Source organism: Sarcophilus harrisii, chromosome 2 (assembly GCF_902635505.1).
Source record: "Sarcophilus harrisii chromosome 2, mSarHar1.11, whole genome shotgun sequence".
Lineage (NCBI taxonomy): Eukaryota > Metazoa > Chordata > Mammalia > Dasyuromorphia > Dasyuridae > Sarcophilus > Sarcophilus harrisii.
Genome location: NC_045427.1, coordinates 126,016,260 through 126,037,508, shown reverse-complemented (window position 1 = coordinate 126,037,508; position 21,249 = coordinate 126,016,260). Strand labels below are relative to the sequence as shown.

The following is a 21,249-nucleotide window of genomic DNA, read 5'->3' as shown; positions in this document are numbered from 1 at the left end:
GCTTTGTCTTCTACCTACAGTGATACAAAATTGACATCCTAATAACCTACATCTTTCTGCTAAAACAACTAAACCTTCTGATCCATAATCTAATTTTAGTTTTAATCATATTTGAATATTTAACATGTTCTCATTTAATCAATTTTTATATGTACAAATTTTAGTAATGCCAAGAGAAAAATTATAGTCTGGTCCAGTGTAATATCAACTTTAATTCAAAATTCCAGGATGAAAGATGTCCTTAATTCAGAAATTTAGACATAACATTATTTCATAACAAATACAGAAAAGGTCTTTTTGTATGTATGCTATTACAAGAAAATCACAAAATCATTGTCTCCTAAGCCTGAAAGTATTTATGTACTTGTAAATATAAACATAGATAGATAGATAAATATACATACATATAAGGAAATAAAATATATAGGGAAACCTGGAATTTAGAGAAATTAAAGAACCTAAGGTGACATAGCAGTAATAACATGATCCCATCTCTTACACTTACTGGCTATGTTTGCCTTAGGCAAGTCACTTAACCTCTTAGTCCCCAAATAACCAAAACTCTCCATTTCAGAGCACTTTCTATTCTGCAGTGGCAGAATGAGTTTCCTCAATAGCAGTTCTCAATACCAATAAAATTATAGGTCCAATAGCAAAACACACACATGATCATGTTTTGACAGAAGAGCATGAAGTGAATAAACAAAGTACAAGTATGAAAGTACAGCATGGCTAACAATACAAATTTCTTAAATATCTATTATGCACAGATGACATAGGAGCTTGCTTTTTTTTGGCTTAAATATCCCACTTTGCAGATGATAAAATTTCTGCTGCTCACACAAGACAAATAAAATGACAGAAAAATACATATTAACTTTTAGAAATATACAAATATTTTCTGCTTTCTGGAAACAAAAAGTTTCTAAGTGTTCCCAGGGAAAAAAATATTCTTTCCAATGATGTAATCACAGAAAATTTCAACAGAATTTATATAATTAGTAATGTTTCCCAAAATTTTAAAAGTTTTAAAGTTTAATAGCAGAGGCAATACAAAGTACTTTGAAACCAACAGTACTGTTCTCTTTGGATCCTAGATTCAGAGGCAGAGGACCTGAGAAAAATCAAAAAGGTAATGCTATACACTGTTTGGCATCTGACAAATATTAAATTAAGACTTTTCATTACAATATTTGTTCTTTTAATTATTCTGAGTTGAAAGGAACATTTTACATGTACAATACAAACAGACATGTATTTGAATGTAATTACAAAAAAGAACAATGAGGATTTTTATTGGCTTTTCTAAGACCAATATAAATATCGGATCAATGATAGAAGCAATATATCACTTCATTAATCTACACCTTATCATCCAACTCCTTCCTCCTTCCCATTGGATAATCCTTTCGCTTTAGGGTTCTCACTAAATTTGGGGAGTGAATTAATTCTTATTCTGGGCATTTAGCAAGTGCTCAGTAACTATTTAGTACTTCTAAAACTCTTGCCATGAATACTTAGGGAAGTGAAACACTTTCAATCAAGAAATTTATTCTAATGAACCTTAAAGTATATTGACCTCCCTTTTTGCACATTTCTCTTTACATCTTGCTAGTATTTAGTTGGATTCAATGGATTATAGATCCTAGAATATTCCAAATACAACTCCCCTCCTACCCTTATAAAAGATGGAAAATTGATAGAAAAAATATCTTACACTGCTTCAGGATTCATTATGCAGGTTGCTCCTAAACAATGACACATGTTGAGGTCATCATATGTCAATCCCAGATTAAGGCCAAGCAACTGTACCATAATAACTGAAAATGTCTCCAGTGTTACTGCTTTTGGATACTAAATTGGAAAAAAAATAGTTTTAATGTACTGGTTAACCTGCCATTGGGGGGAGGGAATGGGGGGAAGGAGGGGAAAAATTGGAACAAAAGGTTTGGCAATTGTCAATACTGTAAAATTACCCGTGCATATAACTTGTAAATAAAAAGCTATAATAAAATTTTTTTTAAATAGTTTTTTTAAAAATCTGAAAACTTTATTCAACTATATAGGAAAAAATTTGTATGATCAAATTTTTATGTTCCTGTCAAGAATTTGTGGTCATAGTTTATCCATTTTCCTCATTCTACTAAAAATGCTTTTAAGAAAATTACTTGGAAAAACCTGCAAAACTTTTTTATTCAAGCTAATGATAAGATTAGGAAATATAGATGAGACAAACTGTGTATTAAATGAATAATTTATTTTTGTATCACAAAGTACACATTTTGTAGCACATAGCACAGTGCCTGGCACATAGCAGATGTTTAATTAGTGGTCAATAAGAATCCTAAAAATCAAAGACAACGAAGTTCTGAAGAATCATCCATCATTATTTTGTCCCTCTTTTCTCAGGACCTTAAGACCTAATTCAGACTTTCCACACCAACTTCTGTCCTAAAAACTCCAATATATATACTTATGAATATGTTGGTTCTAAGTTCATCTATCTCAGCTCCCCTGTCTGTCTTCATTCCTTCTCAGGTACTCACACAGATGAATTACCATACTAACTTAGAGCTCAATTACAACCTCATGATCTTATATTTGGAAATCTACCCACATCTTAACTTTCTACTCTTCCATGTTTTCCCATCTATACTCCTCCTAAATTTCATCCTGTGACCTTTCTTGTTCTCCCAATCTTTTATTTCTACTGATTCTCAAATATTCATTTCAAAGTCTTAACCCTTATAGATAACCCAATTCAACTATATATTGTCTTCCACACTTAAGGCTCCTGCCCCATGTCCTACCACCATTCAATCCTTGGCCATTTTCATCATGGATTCAACCTCATGTGCTTGCTCTGCTCTTACTCTGAAATTCCTGAATAGTACTGGAGCAAACCACAATTGGACTAATTGGATACAGTATAAATTCACTTTAACTAATCTCAAAAAAGCTCTCTCTCTTCCGATCCCTCCCTAACCTTGTCTTGCCTAAATTCATCATAACACTCTCTCAAGCAAGAAACCATCCTTTGTCTCCTACTTTACCAAATCTCTATTATTCCACACCTCAAGACCTATTTGAACATTAATTTCTCTTTTATTCAAAATTGTACCCTAAAAATATTTTTTAACATTTGACTGTGTCACCTCCTCCAACTATCACCCTATATTTCTCCTCTCTTTCAAAGCTATTTTTGCATTACCATCCACTCATTTCTAACCACAGCACTTCAATGACCCTGCTCAATCATTACCAATAATTTCTTGGCTTTCTGACATCCTTTTTCTAGTATTTATTTTTCTTTACCTCTCTGTACCTTTTAACACTGTTATTATAAATCTTATAGATATTTTCTTTCTTTTCTGGGCTACTGTGGATTCAGGCTCTTTTTTGGTTCTCCTTCCTATATATATAGTTGCTTGTTTTTTTTTTTCTCATGTTTTTTTTCTCTTTTGATCTGATCTTTCTTGTGCAGCATGACGAATATGGAAATATATTTAAAAGAACTGCACATGTTTAACCCATATCAGATTGTTTGTTGTCTTGGGAAACAGAGAGAAACATTAGGAATACAGGGTTTTGCAAAGGTGTATGTTGAAAACTATCTTTTCCTGCATTTGGAAAAATAAAATACTATAAAAATCAAAGTTAAAAAATATCATTTGGATATAAATTTTTTAAAAATTAATATTCTTGTATATAAAGTTTAAGATTTAATCCCTAATACTGAAATTACCTTTAAAAAAAGCATGATCACAAAAAACAAAAACACAGTGATTTCTTCTGTAAGACTATATGATATTCTTAATTCTCTAAGCTTTAAAAAGGCTGTCTAAAAATAACAATATAAATAATAAAGTTATGTGAAATAGAGCATGAAAGGAAAAAAGATTGGCAATATAAACACACACAGAAAGACAATATTTATAACAATTACATACCATAGCAATTCCTGCAGAATAGCTTTTATTACATATTTTTCCAGGAAAGGTTGCCCCAATATAGTTAGGTCGGTTCCTATAACTAAAGCATACAATCATTCTATTACGTATAAACATGTTTTTCACAAGGTTTTCAACTTAATTTTTTAAAATAATTCTTATTCCTAATAAGAATTTCCTTCTTTAAAACAAAATGTCAAGAATTTCAAGGGAATTAATGGAAAAAAAATCAAATGAAGGTGGCCTAGCTGTACCAGATCTAAAATTATATTATAAAGCAGCAGTTACTAAAACCATCTGGTATTGGCTAAGAAAGAGACTAGTTGATCAAAGGAATAGGTTAGATTCAAAGGACAAAACAGCCAATAACTTTAATAATCTAGTGTTTGACAAACCCAAAGACACCAGTTTTGGGGATAAGAACGCATTATTTGACAAAAATTGCTGGGAAAATTGGAAATTAGTATGGCAGAAGCTAGGCATTGACCCATACTTAACACCGTACATCAACATAAGGTCAAAAATGGGTTCGTGACCTAGGCATAAAGAATGAGATTATAAATAAATTGGAAGAGCACAGGATAGTTTACCTCTCAGACCTATGGAAGAGGAAGGAATTTATGACCAAAGAAGAGCTAGAGATCACTATTGACTACAAAATAGAAAATTTTGATTATATCAAATTGAAAAGTTTTTGTACAAACAAAACTAATGCAGACAAGATTAGAAGGGAAACAATAAACTGAGAAAACATTTTTACAGTCAAAGGGCCTCATTTCCCAAATATATAGAGAATTGATTCTAATTTATAAGAAATCAAGCCATTCTCCAATTGATAAATGGTCAAAGGATATGAACAGACAATTCTCAGACGAAGAAATTGAAACTATTTCTAGCCATATGAAAATATGCTCCAAATCATTATCGATCAGAGAAATGCAAATTAAGACAATTCTGAGATACCACTACACACCTGTCAGATTGGCTAGAATGACAGGGAAAAATAATGATGATTGTTGGAGGGGATGCGGGAAAACTGGGACATTGATGCATTGTTGGTGGAGTTGTGAACGAATCCAACCATTTTGGAGAGTAGTTTGGAACTATGCTCAAAAAGTTATCAAACTGTGCATACCCTTTGATCCAGCAGTGTTTCTACTAGGCTTATACCCCAAAGAGATATTAAAGAAGGGAAAGGGACCTGTATGTGCCAAAATGTTTGTGGCAGCCCTGTTTGTAGTGCCTAGAAGCTGGAAAATGAGTGGATGCCCATCAATTGGAGAATGGTTGGGTAAATTGTAGTATATGAATATTATGGAATATTTTTGTTCTGTAAGAAATGACCAGCAGGATGAACACAGAGAGGATTGGCGAGACTTACATGAACTGATGCTAACTGATGCTTAGTGAAATGAGCAGAACCAGGAGATCATTATATACCTCAACAACGATACTGTATGAGGATGTATTCTGATGGAAGTAGATTTCTTCAACAAAGAGAAAATCTAACTCAGTTTCAATTGACCAAAGATGGACAGAAGCAGCTACACCCAAAGAAAGAACACTGGGAAATGAATGTAAACTGCTTGCATTTTTGTCTTTCTTCCCAGGTTATTTTTACCTTCTGAATGCAATTCTTCCTGTGCAACAAGAGAACTGTACAGTTCTGCACACATATATATATTGTATCTAGGATACACTGTGACATATTTAACTTGTATAGGACTGCTTGCCATCTGGGGGAGGGGGTAAAGGGAAGGAGGGGAAAAGTCGGAACAGAAGTGAGTGCAAGGGATAATGTTGTAAAAAAAAAAAAAAAATTACCCAGGCATGGGCTCTGTCAATAAAAAGTTATAATAAAAATAAATAAATAAAAGAATTGCCTTCCCTAAAGCTTAAATTTAAAGTTCTACCAAAATTCTACCAATTTTATATCCACTCAATATCTTATTTAGATTGGCTAAAATAGCATATTTTAAATGTTTAGCTCACCTATCAGTACACTTTTTATTCTAGGTTCTAGTTTGTTTTCCCTCTTTTAGATTCATGAGCTTGTCACTCCTCTATTCAAAACTCTTCAGCAACTTTCTCTACTAAATGAAGCTCAAATTCTTTAACCAAGCATTCAAAGTCTTCCAAAGTAAGGGAATGCTTTTAGCCTTCTATTTATACTAATCCTGACTCTAGACATCCTATGCATTTAGCAAACTGTTCTATTTTCCATTTCTCATATCCTTTGAGGTCTTGCCTCAAATGTTCGCTGTGCCCAGAATGTCCTCTTCATTCCACTACAACTCTTCTTACTGAATTCCAAAACAGAAATGATTGCTATTTACATCAACACTAGACCCAAACAATGACCAATTAGGGTTTGACCTTCCTTACTCTTCCTAACTCTGCCTTTTAAGTCTATATTTTGTTTGTTACTGAAACCTAAATTTTTTGTAACTATTCAGGAAAGGATTCTATCTGTCTAAAGATTTTTCTTTTTTTCTATGGTCATGTGATTTCAACAATGTAGGTACTCTTAATGTACAGACTACAAACAATTCTCATCTTCCTATTTTGTATAACTTTTGTATATGTCCTCCAACCAATATGCTTATTTTAAGGTGCATATTGGTGCAGTAATAAGAATGTCCATACTTGAAGCTTGCGATATTATCTGCATCCTTTTCTATTTACACATCTCCTTGATGACTTTTAGGCACTTCTGGTATGCAAATTATCATTGACTATATATTACAGCACACCTAAACCCACCATATTTTTCCATTGCCAATAGCTAACTTATAAGAGTACTTCTTCAAGTAATATTTCCATACCTTATAGCAATATACTTTCACTAAAAGGACATTTGTATTCAAAAAATGAATGTTTGTTATATGGAAAAGTTTGGGATTCCTGAAAGTAGAATTCTCCATCATGTCTGATAGTTTGTGGCTCCTCTGGCATTAAAGTGACTCAAAATGATAAGACTGTCCTCTTTTGAGCACAGACATGACATTTCCAGGTTTTTGCAAAATTTCCTTTGACCTCATCAGAGTTTGTCATAGGAAGAGCCTTTGCATTGGCAATGGTGGTGTGGTACTTTCTTGCAAGTGGTGATCGTGTTGTCATGAGCCTGTCACTCACTCCTTCTGCTAGGTATACAAGCTTGTTGTCTACATTAGTTTTGGTTGTGAAACCTATGCCAGCGTCAACTTTGGTAAGCTAGCCTTTCTTTGCTACCCTTGTCTTTCAGATAGTGTATTATACCTAAGCATATGCACATTCCCTGTACCAATGGTGAATGGAATGATCTTCAGAAAAGTGTTTGTAAATTTTGTGTGCTTCAACTACAAGGGAGGATCCCTGCCTGGGTGAAGCAGACAATTGGGGGTGAAGGGGGAATTCTTTCCAGCCCATTCTTCAAGCCAGAAAGTAAATGGTACAGTCCTTTAAAAAGACTGCTCAGGCACCCAAGATAAATCCCACTGCTGAGTCCAGTGAGAAGCCAACCCTATGTCCTAGGCAGCCTGTGTGCAGAATTTTGAGTACAGCTGCTAGTTTATCTGTATCTGCTGCTTTATCACTTGTCTGTAGCCACAGGACTTTGCGGTAGAAAAATGATAAAAATGGAATGAGTGATACTTCTGACATGCCCATAAATTAGATTTAGGCAGAGTTGTACAATGTCATAGGTCTCATTTTCTCTTCTATAGTGACTGAAGTTCAGGGACAAAACAAACAGGTACAGTGGATGACCTCGGTGCTTTCACTGTCTAACCAAACTCTAAATGCTCCACAGAATCTCCTTCAGCTGCTTTAATGGTCACTGGAACAAACAGTTCTCATTTGCCCATTCTTGGGAGTCTTCCCATGCTTGGAGTAGACATCTAACTCACCAATGGAGTTAGGACCCCTAAGTCACCCTCAACTCGGGCTTAGCTTATCTGCCAAAATAATTCACCAAGGTATGGTCATTGTACATAATATAGCTTCTTGGAGTCACCAGCTCTGGGTAGCAAATGGACACCAAAGGTAGAGAAGTGCCTTGAAAAGAGTTTAGCAGCTCTCATACCAGAGATACTAGTCTTCTCTGAACACCTGTATATCTCTTTAAGGATATTAAGCTAGTGCTGGATAATAATAATGAAAAAAATAAATATTGAAGGGAATACAGTGGGATAAGAGCTCAAGCTGATAGCATTATAAAGACATTTCAATCTATCCATTATCCATTCAGCCCTGAGAAGGAGATGTAACTGTGAGGACCCAATTTGGCAGAGTAAGGTATAAAGACATGTAACCCCATATGAGCTATATAGTTTTTATTAAAAACTGCAAATATAAAATGGATAATAATAATACAATTTATTTAGTTCTTTAAGGTTTGTAAATTGTTTTATAAATATCTTCATTTTATCCTCACAATAACCTTGAAAATTAGGTGCTATTATTATCCCCATTTTACAGATAAGAAAACTCAAATCAAAAAGAATTGTCCAGTGACTTGCCCAAGGTCACACAGATAGTATGTTAAGGCTGAATTCAAACTCAAGACTTACTATCTTCAGGTCCAACTACACAGCTGACATAGAGAAAACAAGGAGCAAAATTTTGTGAAATAGTAACATTTAAACCTAGGTATATGTACATCTTATGTAAGTCAGTTTCACAGCTAAATTCCTCTAGCTCTTCTTACCACTTAGTTGTTGTCATTCTAAATATTTTGTAAAGGTTTTTTTTGTCTCAATGACACTATAAAATCAGGGACAATTATTTTGATTTATACTATTTTTGTAATTAAATTCTTCTTAAAACAAATTATTTCCAAAAGTTTTGTTTAGAATTTTTTAATACAAATTCTTTACTTACACAAGTAAATATGCCATGTCATTGGGTCTTAGGACAAGAAACTTTTGCTTCCATGCCAAAAACCTGTGTAGTAAATCATTAGCATCCCCAATAGTAGAAATTTTGTTTTTATCTGACCAGAATTCCAAGGAAGACAATACAATTGTCATTTTAAGCTGGGTAAACATCTAAAAACAAAAGATAAATATTTCAATAACCTTAAATACCACATCAAAATTCCATAAATAATAATGATAAAGAGGCTAATGAATATTTTGGGAGATATGGATAGATGAAACTGCTCAGTAACATTTCTACTTTTACCAGTATATGATTTTAATAATGTCCAAATTAATTCAAATAAATTATTTTTATAAATTATTTAAATTCAGAAAAGCAAAAACTTACAGTATTAACTAGGCCAATAATCTGGATAATTTTCTGTGTTACAACTGTCATGTCAGAACCCATATGATCATACTGGAAAACAGATTTCAGATAGTAGTGAAAATAATTATGAAGCCACATTTTCTTTGAAATACAAACTTAATCTGATTAATTACTAGGACAGGCAAGAAAAGAAAATAAGCACTTACATAGCACCTATTATATGTCAAGCACTGTGCTAAGCACTTTATCTCATCTAATGCTCACTAAAATAGATGTTATTATCTCTATTTTACAGACAGGGAAATAGGCAGACAAGTTTAAATGACTTATCTAAAGTCATAAAATTAGTAAGTACCAAAGGCCAGATTTTAACTCAGTTCTTTTTGACTCCTAGTGGATATTTCTAGGACATAAACAGAGGAGAAAAAAATCACAAGACCTACTCTTAAGTTACTTATTCTATTTTAATTGAGCAAATAACATATTTAGAAAATAAAGAGAACAAATAGAGTTAGATATATAGATCTGAGAGTCAGTTTCAGAGAAATAATAGGAACTGCTTTTCGCTGCTGTCGTTCAGTCATTTTTCAATTATGTCTGAATTCATGAACTAATTTTGGGGTTTTCTTGACAAAGACACGGGAGTGCTTTGTCATTTCCTTCTGCAGCTCATTTTATAGATTAAAAAAAAAAAACTGAGGCAAACAGGGTTCACTGATTTTCCCAGGATCATAAAGCTGTAAAGTATCAGAAGCCAGATTTTGAAGGAAGATTCTAGGCTTAGCACTCTATCCACTGTGTCACCTAGCAGTTGCAGGAATTGATAAGCTCACCATATAAAAAGTAGAGAGAAAAGAGAATAGGACCCTGGAAAGAGACTTGGAGCATGATATGCTTGATGATTTAGCAAAGGAGTATGAGGAAGGGGCAGCTAGGTGGCATAGTAGAAAGAGAGCTGGGACTTGAATCAGGAAGACTCAGACTCCTGAGTGCAAATCTTGTCTCAAAACTTCTTAATTGTGTGACTCTGGGCAAGTCATTTCACCCTGTTTACCTCAGTTTCCTCATCTATAAAATGAGAAGGAAATGGCAAACCACTCTAGTAGCTTTGTCAAGAAAACCTCCAGAATTGTCACAGAGTCAGACATGTTTGAAAACAAACAACAAATGAGAAGAGTTAGAGATTCAAGAAAGCAAAATGACAAAAACAGAAATAAATGAGGATATAGGAAGAGTAGCCCACTGTTTTTCTATGAAGTAAAGGGAGATAATGAGAAATACTTGAAAGCTAGTCATACATAGAATAATTCCAAAGCACAGCCTTAATTCTAGCCATTTTCCCCTAGAGATACTCTAAATTCCCACTTCTTGTACCCAACCACAAATCGAGCAGCCAATTTTGTTTTAAAATTGCTACACACATGCAGAATCCTAGAGCTTTGGAGCAGCTGGAAAATTGAAGGTAGAACTAGGAAGAGGTATTGTAGACAGTAAAAGATCTAAAAGCACCTCAGGGGTTTTAGTCAAAACAAAGTCAAGCCCAATGACATATAGCATTTTATTTTTCAACTGAGTTTATTAACTAACATACATGACCCAAAAATTGGGTTATTTTGGGAACCCAATAAAATACAAAATTACAAATAAGTGTTACTATTTTACAGCATTTTGAATAGGAGTCCCCACTTGGAAGATGAGGATCTATAGATCATCTTTTCCTAGATTTTCTGCTTTTCTTTTCTGCTACCTTTTTCCAGAAGGGAGAACATGAGATGCTGCTATACCCTTAATCCCTCCTGAACTGTCTGCAGCTTTGACACTGTTGATTACACTTTATTACTCTTCTCCTTAAATTTTTGTGAATTTATCCTGATTTTCCTCCTATTTGATAGATTTTCATTCAAGTTATACTTACTAACCATATATGCTTACAGAATTATGTATGCCCTCTTTTCCTTCTATGCTGTTTAACTTGGAAACCTCATAAGGTCCAAAAGATTTAACTATGATCTCTCTGAAGATGATTTTCAAATTATTTATCTATCCTTAGCCTTCCTCTTGACATTTAGACTTCTATATTCAACTACTTTTTAAACATTTCAAAATGTCTCATAGACACCTTTAACTCAATATATCAAAATGCAAAATTCATTCTCTTTGCCAAAAAACCTTCCCCTCTTCCAAATGTCATTTTATTATCCAGGACACTACCATCCTCCTAGGCACTTAGAATCACAACTTAAGTAATATCTTCAACTTCTCATACTCTCTCATCCAATTAGTGGTCAATTCCTGTTGTTTCTGCCTTAATATTATGTGTGTGTGCATACATACCCACAAATATACATATATATATATATATACACATGTATGTATATAACATAGATATGTACATATATATAAGTACACACACACACCCTCCTTGTCTCATTTGACACTACCATTAACACCCTCAACAATTTATATCTTGACAATTTAATAGTCTAACTCAAGTCTTTCCCTACTCCAACCTATTCTTCACAAAGTATTCTTCCTAAAATCGCAATTCTAACCATTCATCCCACTATTCAATAAATTTTAGTGCCTCCCTAATACTTCCAGGATCAAATATAAAATTCTTTGCTTGGCTTTTGAAGTCTTTCATCATTCTTTCTACCTATTTCTTCTCCTTACATCTTACTTTCCCCTCCATGTACTAAGAAATCCAGTGACATTGACCTCCTTACTGTTCCTTAGAAGACACTCCATTTCCAGACTTTGTACATTTTCACTAATTGTTTCCCATGTATGAAATATTCTCTCTTCTCACCTCTATCTCCTTTTTTTACCTGGTTTCCTCCAGGGTCCCAGCTAAATTCCCACCTTCTACAAGAAGTCTTTCATGATCCCCTTAATGCTAATGTCTTCTCTCTTGATTATCCAATTTATCTTCTATATCTTGTTTGTACATAACTGTTTACATGTTGTCTCCCCTATTGAACTGAGCTCTCTGATGGCATGTGCTGCTTTTTGCTTTTCTTTTTTATCTTTTATCCTTAAAATTGTACCTAATACACAGTAAGCATTTTGTAAATGATCAACTAAATTATCCCTTCCCCTAAGCACTCAAGGTCTTTTCTATCTGCAGATAAACCCCTTTTTACTAATCTTAGAAATCTAGAAAATCAAACTAGCTCTTCCTCACAAAATGCTAGAGATCTCTGATTTAGAATTTAATTTGGCTAACAAAAATTTCATGTATAGCTAACTTTCAGGAAATCAATCTGATACAAAAATCAAAATACATCTATAATACAAAGAAGAGGCAACGTTTAATACACCTTTGAAATTACACTAAAATCAAATATGTTTACCTACCAAAGCTTTATCCACAATAACATGCATTTCCAGATATCGAGGTAATAAGTGTGAAACCATTATTTTTTCCTGAAATACATAAAATGTGAATACTGAGGAATTTTAAAATGTTTACCTTCTGAAGTTATTACTAACATTATAACTCCAAAGATAAAAAAATGGGATCACCACTAAATATGTGACCAAGTTTCTATCTTATATTTAGATGTAAATCAGAAGCTACTATTTCAAAATCTGTTCTTGGCTATTAAAAATTCTAAAAATTGCCATTGTGGCTGATGAAAACACAGAGAAATCCAATCCACTTCAGATTTTACTAGAAAAATAAAAGATGGAGTTTTGCTTTTCTTGGTACTGTAGTATTCTTACGATAGCATTACATTAACTTTCTACTTGGCTTCTTTCCCTCAGATTTTGCCACCATCTCCATGGCAAATTTATAGCCATCTCACAATTATGAAAAGATTTAAGATACTATATTAGATCACCTTACTACATTTGTATCAGATGGCATATTGAGTCATTTTTTTAAAACAACAAAAAAGAAGTCATTATAATCAATTATAGTATATCATTATATCAAGAGAAGATGCATTATAATCAATAGAAGACACATTTTAGATAATTGATTAACAGGATTGCCTTGGTATCCTTTTGCCAAGATTGAAAGGAAAATTATTTGACCTGTAAAGAGTATTATTACTAAAGCCTAATGCTAGCAAGTTCTAAATAACCATATGACCCTTGTAAACCAGATACCATTTGATAAGATCTTTCTTTCCATGACTAGCAAGGACATAGGGTTTATATTGCAAAAAAGTTATGTAATTCAGTTCCCCAAAAAAAGACTTTTACCTGAAATACAAAGTTAGAGAATCTTAAGAATTTCAAGGGATCTCTCAGTTCCCCTATTGCAATTCACACCCAAACAAATACCGAGGACCATCTCCAGTCATTTTGATCTCTACCATACCACTGGACTCAAATGGCTCCAGAGGAAAAAGTGGGCCTGGTGACTTCACACAGCCCTCTCTCACTGAAACCCAATTCATTTATATATCACCTCCCTGAAGTCATGGTCCTCTTTAAGAATGAAGGACAAATAACAACAACAAATTAACATTTCTACAAATGAGAATCCATTCTCAACTTGATTCCACTTTTAGATATAGCTAATTGTTATATTTTTCAAGATAAGACTAAGAAGTTGGATCTTTGCCACATCCAACCACTGCTCGAGTATCCCCTCCTATGACCAAACAAAACAAGCCTAAACAACTATCTTCTATGTTCTTTATGATATCTATCATATCTCCCCTAAGTCTGCTCTTCTCCTTGCAAAATAAACCTGAATTTCATATTACATCATACTCCTCTCTGGAAATACCATACCTTATAATACATACTCTTAATAAAAACAAGGTACCCAGAAGCAAGCACAATACTGAAAAAATGTTCTGATTAAGAAACTACAGGTTTATCATCTCTTTTATTAAGTACATTAAGAAGCTTATATAAATCTAATAATCAGGAACAAATTTCATATACATTTTAATTACTTTTTTTCTTGAGAGAAATGATTATTTCTCTTTCACATTGGAAGATCCAAGTTTTTTTTTTCCATCCTAATTCCTTGTCCGGTATCTCAAGGACAGGGATATAAAATATTAAAATTCTCCTCATTCAGGATATTGTTACTCCATTCAACTAGTTGAGGCTTCAGTGGGGGATACAGAATCTTTGTCTAGATTGCCCAAGTCTGGGGATGGATTGGGTTTTGGGACAGTCATTCTGTCCAAAAGTAACAAGATGTTATTCTTAGCCACTCATTTTAATATTCATTCTATTATTGTTAACCAATCAGAGTTGATTGCCACTTCAAGGACACCCCTCTTCCAATTCTGTCACCATGATTGTCTTTGGTCTAAGAGATAGCCAAATGACCTAACTTTTATTAAGAGGTATGCTGGCATTATTAATACAATGATTAAATTACCCAAATTAGTTCTCTCAAACCTTTTTAAATATCGCTCTATAAAATATAGAATTTCTGCTTCTTAATAATAATATTTAGCCTCAACCAAATGGTATGGAAGGTTATATAAATTAATGCTCCAAACTTTTTAGAAGTAGCTAAGTACTTTCATTAAAAGGTATAGTAAATATACAAAGATGAATCAGCAGTTTCTCTGATGATTTTTAAAACTTAAGATTCTAAATTATCATTTTAAAGTATAACAGTAAAACAATTTTCATAGTGAAAGTCAAAGTTTGTTAATACTTACTTCTAAATCTATATGAGATTTATAAGGTAAGTTTTTATACCAGATATCTGTATCATTTTCTTCCAAGAGAGGAACATTGATATTTTCATTTTTTATTTGGTAAATAATATGTTCAAATCCTGCAGTAGACTCCAAGGGTTCAATTCCATAACTGATATTTTCAAACTGGAGCAATCCCCTGAATATTCAAATAACAAAAGCAGAAAATGACCTAATGACAAATTATAATCAAATTTAAGTGCTTTTTAGTGCACACTTATTTTTAATACCACAAGTACTAATTATTTTCCTGTTGTTGTTCTCATTCCCAGATATTATTCCTATTTTAGCTGTAGAAAAGATTCCTCAACCCTGCTGCTTCTATATTTGTAGTAGTAATGGCTAACTACAGGTATGGCTTATTGGGAAGAGAACCTTTCCTTCCCAGTGTAGAAATTTTCTGAGTAATATGATTGTACCTTAACAAAAGCACTTTATAGATGTCTTCCAACAAGGTATGGAAATGATCCTCTGTTCTCAAAAGTCATTAATAGCAGAGCACAAGATCTGGCATGTTCTACTAAAGTAAACTAAATAAATATGTATACTGCATTGAGTTCCCAGTGACAGATGATCCAAGGGAACAATTAAAGCAGAAAGGACCAGTTAAACATGAGGACTGGGTACTAATGAATTCTTTGGCTTATTTGACCCACAAAATTTTATACATGTAAAAGGCCCTTTTTTTGTTTCCACAATGATGTTGGCAGAAAAGGGTAATAAAATCATTTAGCTTTTAGACCATCTACAAACAATATTTACAGATAATCTAGATATACCTCCATGAAATATTTTTCTAATTTCTTGTTACAGCATGAAGATTATCTGCTGTTCTAAAAAAGTACAAACTCTAGCATATGTAATCATAGATTACAAACTCTAGCATGTAAAGTAGCACAATGTCTAGAACACTGGGCCTGAGATCAGGAAGACCTAAGTTTAAACCTGGTCTCAGACTTATTAGTTTATGAACCAGGGCAAGTTACTTAACCTCTGCTGCTTCATTTACCTCAACTAAAATGGGAAAGAAAATTGTATCTACCTCCTAGGCTATTGTAAGGATCAAATAAGATAAAAACTGTAAAGGGTTTATAGCATGGTGCCTAAAACACTTAGGCACAATAATATACTTGATAAATGTTTTCCCCCTTATGAAGGTTAGAAAAGCTTTAAAAATTGTCATGGCAACAGAACATTATTAATGGACATCATGAAGATTATTGCCAGATTAATCTTATTTCCTTTTTTGGCAGTTTTACTAAAGTGATAAGTCAAGTGTGTATTGTCAATATAGTTTAACTAGATTTCAGCAAAGTATTTAATAAAATTCTCATACTATTCTTATGGACAAGATGGAGACAAAGATTAAAAATAATGCAAATAGGTAGATTCAGAACTAGTTGAATAATGTGCTCTAACATCTTAATGTGTCAATATCAGCTTAGAAAGTAGCCAGGAGTAGAATTATCAAGAGTTCTGGACATTATTTTTATTATTTAATATTGTCATCAAATATTTAGTTAAAGGCATATCTAATTGGCAGATAACACAAAACCTAAGATATTTAAGACACTGAATGAGACAGAAATCAAAAAGGTATTGGCATATTAAACTATTTTTGAGCTATATCTGGCAAAATGTGTTGCTCAGAATTTGGCTTATCCTTTTATCTCTTTTAAATTTATATTTTCCTTTGAGCTCAAGAAAATGAAGCACTAAGAACAAAGAAAGTGAATGCCAAAGTAATTCCAGGACCCTGATGACACAGAAAAGAATGGTTTCTTCTTATCTGAGATCCCAATGATCCACTCTTTTCATGATAGATAAAGAATTAAAACTGCTTCCCTGCTCTCCTCTCCTCTTCCTTCTCTTCCCCTCTTCCTTTCTCTCCTTTTGCTTTATCTGAGATGGCAATATCAAAGAGATTCAAAGAAGCACAGGTGCATGAAAAATATAACCAAGATGTAGTAGATTTCAAATCAATCTAAATAGCAAGAGTCACATCAAAAATCAGCATCTGAAAGTCTCAATTGAGCTCTAATAAATACCTACCATGAATTTTCATCTAACTGGATATTGGAAAGCTAAGGACATGAAATTTGTTCTGTTTTCCCTTTAATCCATGAGTCAGAAGGGAAGGAGACTGAATACCCCTCATATTTTCATTCCTTTTCATGGGTCTTTAGAGTTTGGAACTGGAAGCTTTCTTCTCCATACAAAGAGATCTGAGAACTTATTAGACCAGCAAAAAGAGTTCATATGTTCATTCTCCGTTTGATTCTGTTATTAAAAATTATGTGATCACTACATATCCTAACTATGTGAATCTATGAGTGCCTTGGGAAATAAAACATAAAGAGTGGAAAACCCCCAAGAGATGGGAGCTCTGAGAACAGATATAAATAATACATTTCGTGTTTTAATCTTTAATATTTTATTTCATCTCCTACACTAGATGAACATAGGAGCCAAAGGAAAATGCTGAACATGGGGTCATGGTGGTATTGGTGACTGCTACTGATCCATTCAGGCTTCAAGGTATTTGTGGGGCTTTGAGCAACAGCCAATGGTTAGCTTAGATATTGTACTCTGAGTTAATTTAAGGAAAAGTTTATCACATTAGGATGTGAGGGGAGCACCAGCAAACCAGGAGTAGGCTTGAGAGCTACTGAAACAGCAGCAACAGCTGCTGCAACAGTGGACAGTAGCTGCTTTTGGAGATCTCAGACCACAGATAGAAGAGCAAGGGCCTCTTTGTGGGCACTAAGGCAGGACTCTGCTACTTTGCCCTACTTGGATCTTTGTTGCAGTGCTGGCTCACAGTATGAGTCCCTAAAAAGATCTCTGAAAACAGATACACAAAAGTCCCTAAAGCTTGGGACATTCCACCTTCCCCCCGGAAATGGAGACAACCTTTACCAAAGAGTTAAAAGGTAAGTACTAGACTGGGAAAATGAGCAAACAACAGAAAAAGATTCTGACTATAAGATAGTTACTATAGTGACAAGGAAGATGAAAATATATACTTAGAAGAAGATGACAAAGTCAAAGCTCCTGAATCCAAAGCCCCCAAGAAAAATAAGAATTGGCCTCAAGCTATGGAAAAGCTCAAAAGAGATTATGAAAATCAAGTAAGAAAGATAGAAGAAAAATTGGGGAGAGAAATGAGTGATGCAAAAGGAAATGCAAGAAGCTAATGAGAAGAATGCCTTAACACATGCACTTTTTATTTCCTTCACAAGCTAATTATACAATAATTCAGAGTCTGATTCTTTTTGTACAGCAAAATAATGTTTTGGTCATGTATACTTATTGTGTATCTAAGTTATATTTTAATATATTTAACATCTACTGGTCATCCTGCCATCTAGGGGAGGGGGTGGGGGGGTAAGAGGTGAAAAATTGGAACAAGAGGTTTGGCAATTGTTAATGCTGTAAAGTTACCCATGTATATATCCTGTAAATAAAAGGCTATTAAATAAAAAAAAAAAAGAGAAGAATGCCTTAAAAAGCAAAATTGGCCAAATGGGAAAGAAGGTACAAAAACTCACTGAGGAAATAATTCTTTAAAAATTAGAACTGAGCAAAATGATTTTATGAGAAGTCAAAAAAACAGAAGCAAAACCAAAAGAATGAAAAATAGAAAACAATGTGAATATCTCATTGGAAAAACAACTGGCCTGGAAAACAGATTCAGGGGCGATCATTTAAAAATTATTGGTCTACCTGAAAGCCATGATCAAAAAAAGACATCATCTTTCAAGAATTATCAAGGAAAACTGTCCTGATTCTAGAATCAGAGAGTAGATAGAAATTAAAAGAGTCCACCAATCAGCTCCTGAAAGAGACTCAAAAATGAAAACTCCCAGGAATGTTATAGCAAAATTCCAGAACTCCCAGATCAAAAAGAAGACCTTGCAATCATCCAGAAAGAAGCAATTCAAGTATAGTGGAGCCACAATAAGAATAATACAAGATTTAGCAGCTTCTACATTAAAAGATTGGAGGGCATCCCAAGAAATTTTATAGATGAAGTTAAACAGAAAAGAAAATATGGATGTGAAGTGAAATACCTGCCAGTGATTTATTCTGATCATTGGTGAAAATTGGACCATTACATTTATATCCCAGCAAAAAAAGTGACTGATATGAAGAAGAAATAACTTTAAAATGAAATTGAGAAGAAAAGATGACCTTATAAAATACCTCACTGAGGAAATTTTTGAAAACCATGTCAAAAGTTTAAAGGCACCCAAGGAGTGATTTCTAAGATAATTCAAAGACATGACAATTCCAAAAGAATGGAAAAAGATAACAAACATTATTATCCCCTTCCCTCTTACCAGCCAGTGTGATAGAAAATACAAATAGAAATATAAAGAAAACAAAGGAATAGGAGAAAATGTAAAACAAAAGAGAAAGAAGCATTGGGGGGAACAGTTTCATCTGTTTATTTTTCTTTCTATTTTCTTCTAGCTTCCATGTGATTACTACCTACCAACAATTATCACAAAAGTATTCTAAGGTTTTCCAATACAGTACATATTCTAAGGAATATGTCATGACCTGAGTCCAGAACAGGTGTTGAGTGTGACGAGTGAATTTGGAAAACCTGCAACATATCCATGGTAATTGCATTGCATCTGAAAAACAGTACACATAAATAAGTAGTTTGTCAAATATGTCATTCTGTTTTGGGTTATTTCAAATATTTCAAAATTTTCAAAGAGCTGAGAGTTATCCAATTGGGCCATAAATAGATCATATATATTTGCCACTAGAATCCTATTGTCTCAAACGTTCATGACCCCAGGTTTTCAAAGGCTAGCTGAGCCCATGCCATCAAGAGGCATGAAAAAAAGTACAACATATTGGACAAATAATGTTTGTCTTCCAAGAAGCAATCTAAGTATGGAAAGGCTCATTATCTAAGACTGTCCAAAGAATTTTGGCCACAGCAACTCATGAATGTCACTTAGTAAGGTGTGGATATCCAAATAGATCAAAGAAAAAGGAAAATGACTCATGTACAAAAATATTTATAGCAGCTCTTTTGGTGGTGGCAAAGAATTGAGGGTATACTTATCAATTTTGGAAAGGATGAACAAGTTGTTACATGATTGTGATGTGAAATACTATTATGCTAGAACAAATGAAATGGATGACTTCAGAAAAAAATTGGGAAGATTATGTAAACTTATGCAAAGAGAGCAAAACAAAGTAATAACAATACCGTACAATGATCAATTGTGAATGATATAGCTATTCTGAACAATACAATGATCCAACACAATTCTGAAGGACTTATGATAAAAAGAAAAAATATTATCCACCTCCAGACACAGAAATGATGGGAGTCTGAATGCAAATGAAAGCATAATTTTTAAATTCAATTTTACTTTATTTTTCATAAGGGGTTTTTTTGGTCTGAGTTTTCTTTTGCAACATAGCTAATATGGAAATATGTTTTACATGACTTCACATGTATAATCTATAGCAAACTGTTTGCCTCCTCAAGGAGGCAAAAAGAAAGAGAAGAAGGAAGATAAATTGGAACTCAAAACTTTAATAAATAAATGTTTAAAAAATTTACATGTAAATTAGAAAAAATAAGAAGGAAAAAAAGAAAAGAAAGTTGTGTATAGATTGAGATCTGCATCAATGGAGGAAGTTTCCACTTACTGTATCACAGATCTTTTGGAGCACTGACATTGTAGGTAATGTTTTTGTTATGTACTATGTACATACCAATATCAGATGTTCCTAAAAAACTGGTGGCTTCTAAGTGTTTCACAATTTTCCTCCACACAATGGTCAATTTAGGAGATTTATCTTCAAAACTAGTTTCAAAAATTCATAATTTTGTCACTATGCATTCTGTTTAGCAAAGCTGATCACAATACTTCTTAAGCAGCGAGTCTTCCTGAGTTGCTGTGACCTCAAAAATTCATCATCTAATGGTCAACTTTCTAGTGATAACCTTTCTTTAAACTAAGTAGACTTGTCTTTGAACTCATTCCAGAAAAATTCCACCTTGTGACAATCTTCAAAGAATATGCTTTGTTGGCACTGCTTTCAAGTACCCAGAATTGTATCTATGACAAAACAGAGTTCTAGGTAAGGCTTTGGAAGATACTGAAAGGTTCTCAGAGGTTAAACAAAGCATAAACCTGAGCTTTTAATATAAAAGATTATAGATTAACACATCTAGTTTCAATTTTTTTGAAACACAAAACTAAAATTAATTCTTACCATAACTTTTGAAGAAGAAGAAGAAGAAGAATGAAAGACACCCTGTTTGTTATATGTATAAACCATGAAGTCCTGGGGTAAAAATATTCTATGGAACATAAAAGAGAAAATTAACTTAAAAACTAAAAAGCATAAAT

General features: G+C 33.3%; 1 protein-coding gene across 5 annotated transcripts in view; it reads right to left on the bottom strand.

Moving 5' to 3' along the window:
- LOC100920255 (disintegrin and metalloproteinase domain-containing protein 18) overlaps positions 1 to 21,249 on the bottom strand; it is a 112,997-nt gene that overhangs the window by 82,811 nt on the left and 8,937 nt on the right. For 4 of the 5 annotated variants that reach the window (XR_004231757.1, XM_031950731.1, XM_031950732.1 and 1 more), the window contains exons 4-11: positions 21,113 to 21,200; positions 19,427 to 19,503; positions 14,822 to 14,999; positions 12,537 to 12,605; positions 9,198 to 9,269; positions 8,811 to 8,977; positions 3,951 to 4,032; positions 1,718 to 1,854 (exon numbers count right to left, since the gene is read on the bottom strand). Coding sequence is in view for 4 of the 5 variants with exons in the window: in XM_031950731.1 (XP_031806591.1) it covers positions 1,718 to 1,854; positions 3,951 to 4,032; positions 8,811 to 8,977; positions 9,198 to 9,269; positions 12,537 to 12,605; positions 14,822 to 14,999; positions 19,427 to 19,503; positions 21,113 to 21,200 (870 nt within the window). In the remaining variant the exon portion in view is untranslated. The remainder of the gene's footprint in view (positions 1 to 1,717; positions 1,855 to 3,950; positions 4,033 to 8,810; positions 8,978 to 9,197; positions 9,270 to 12,536; positions 12,606 to 14,821; positions 15,000 to 19,426; positions 19,504 to 21,112; positions 21,201 to 21,249) is intronic. The other variant, XM_031950734.1, reaches the window with a different exon arrangement.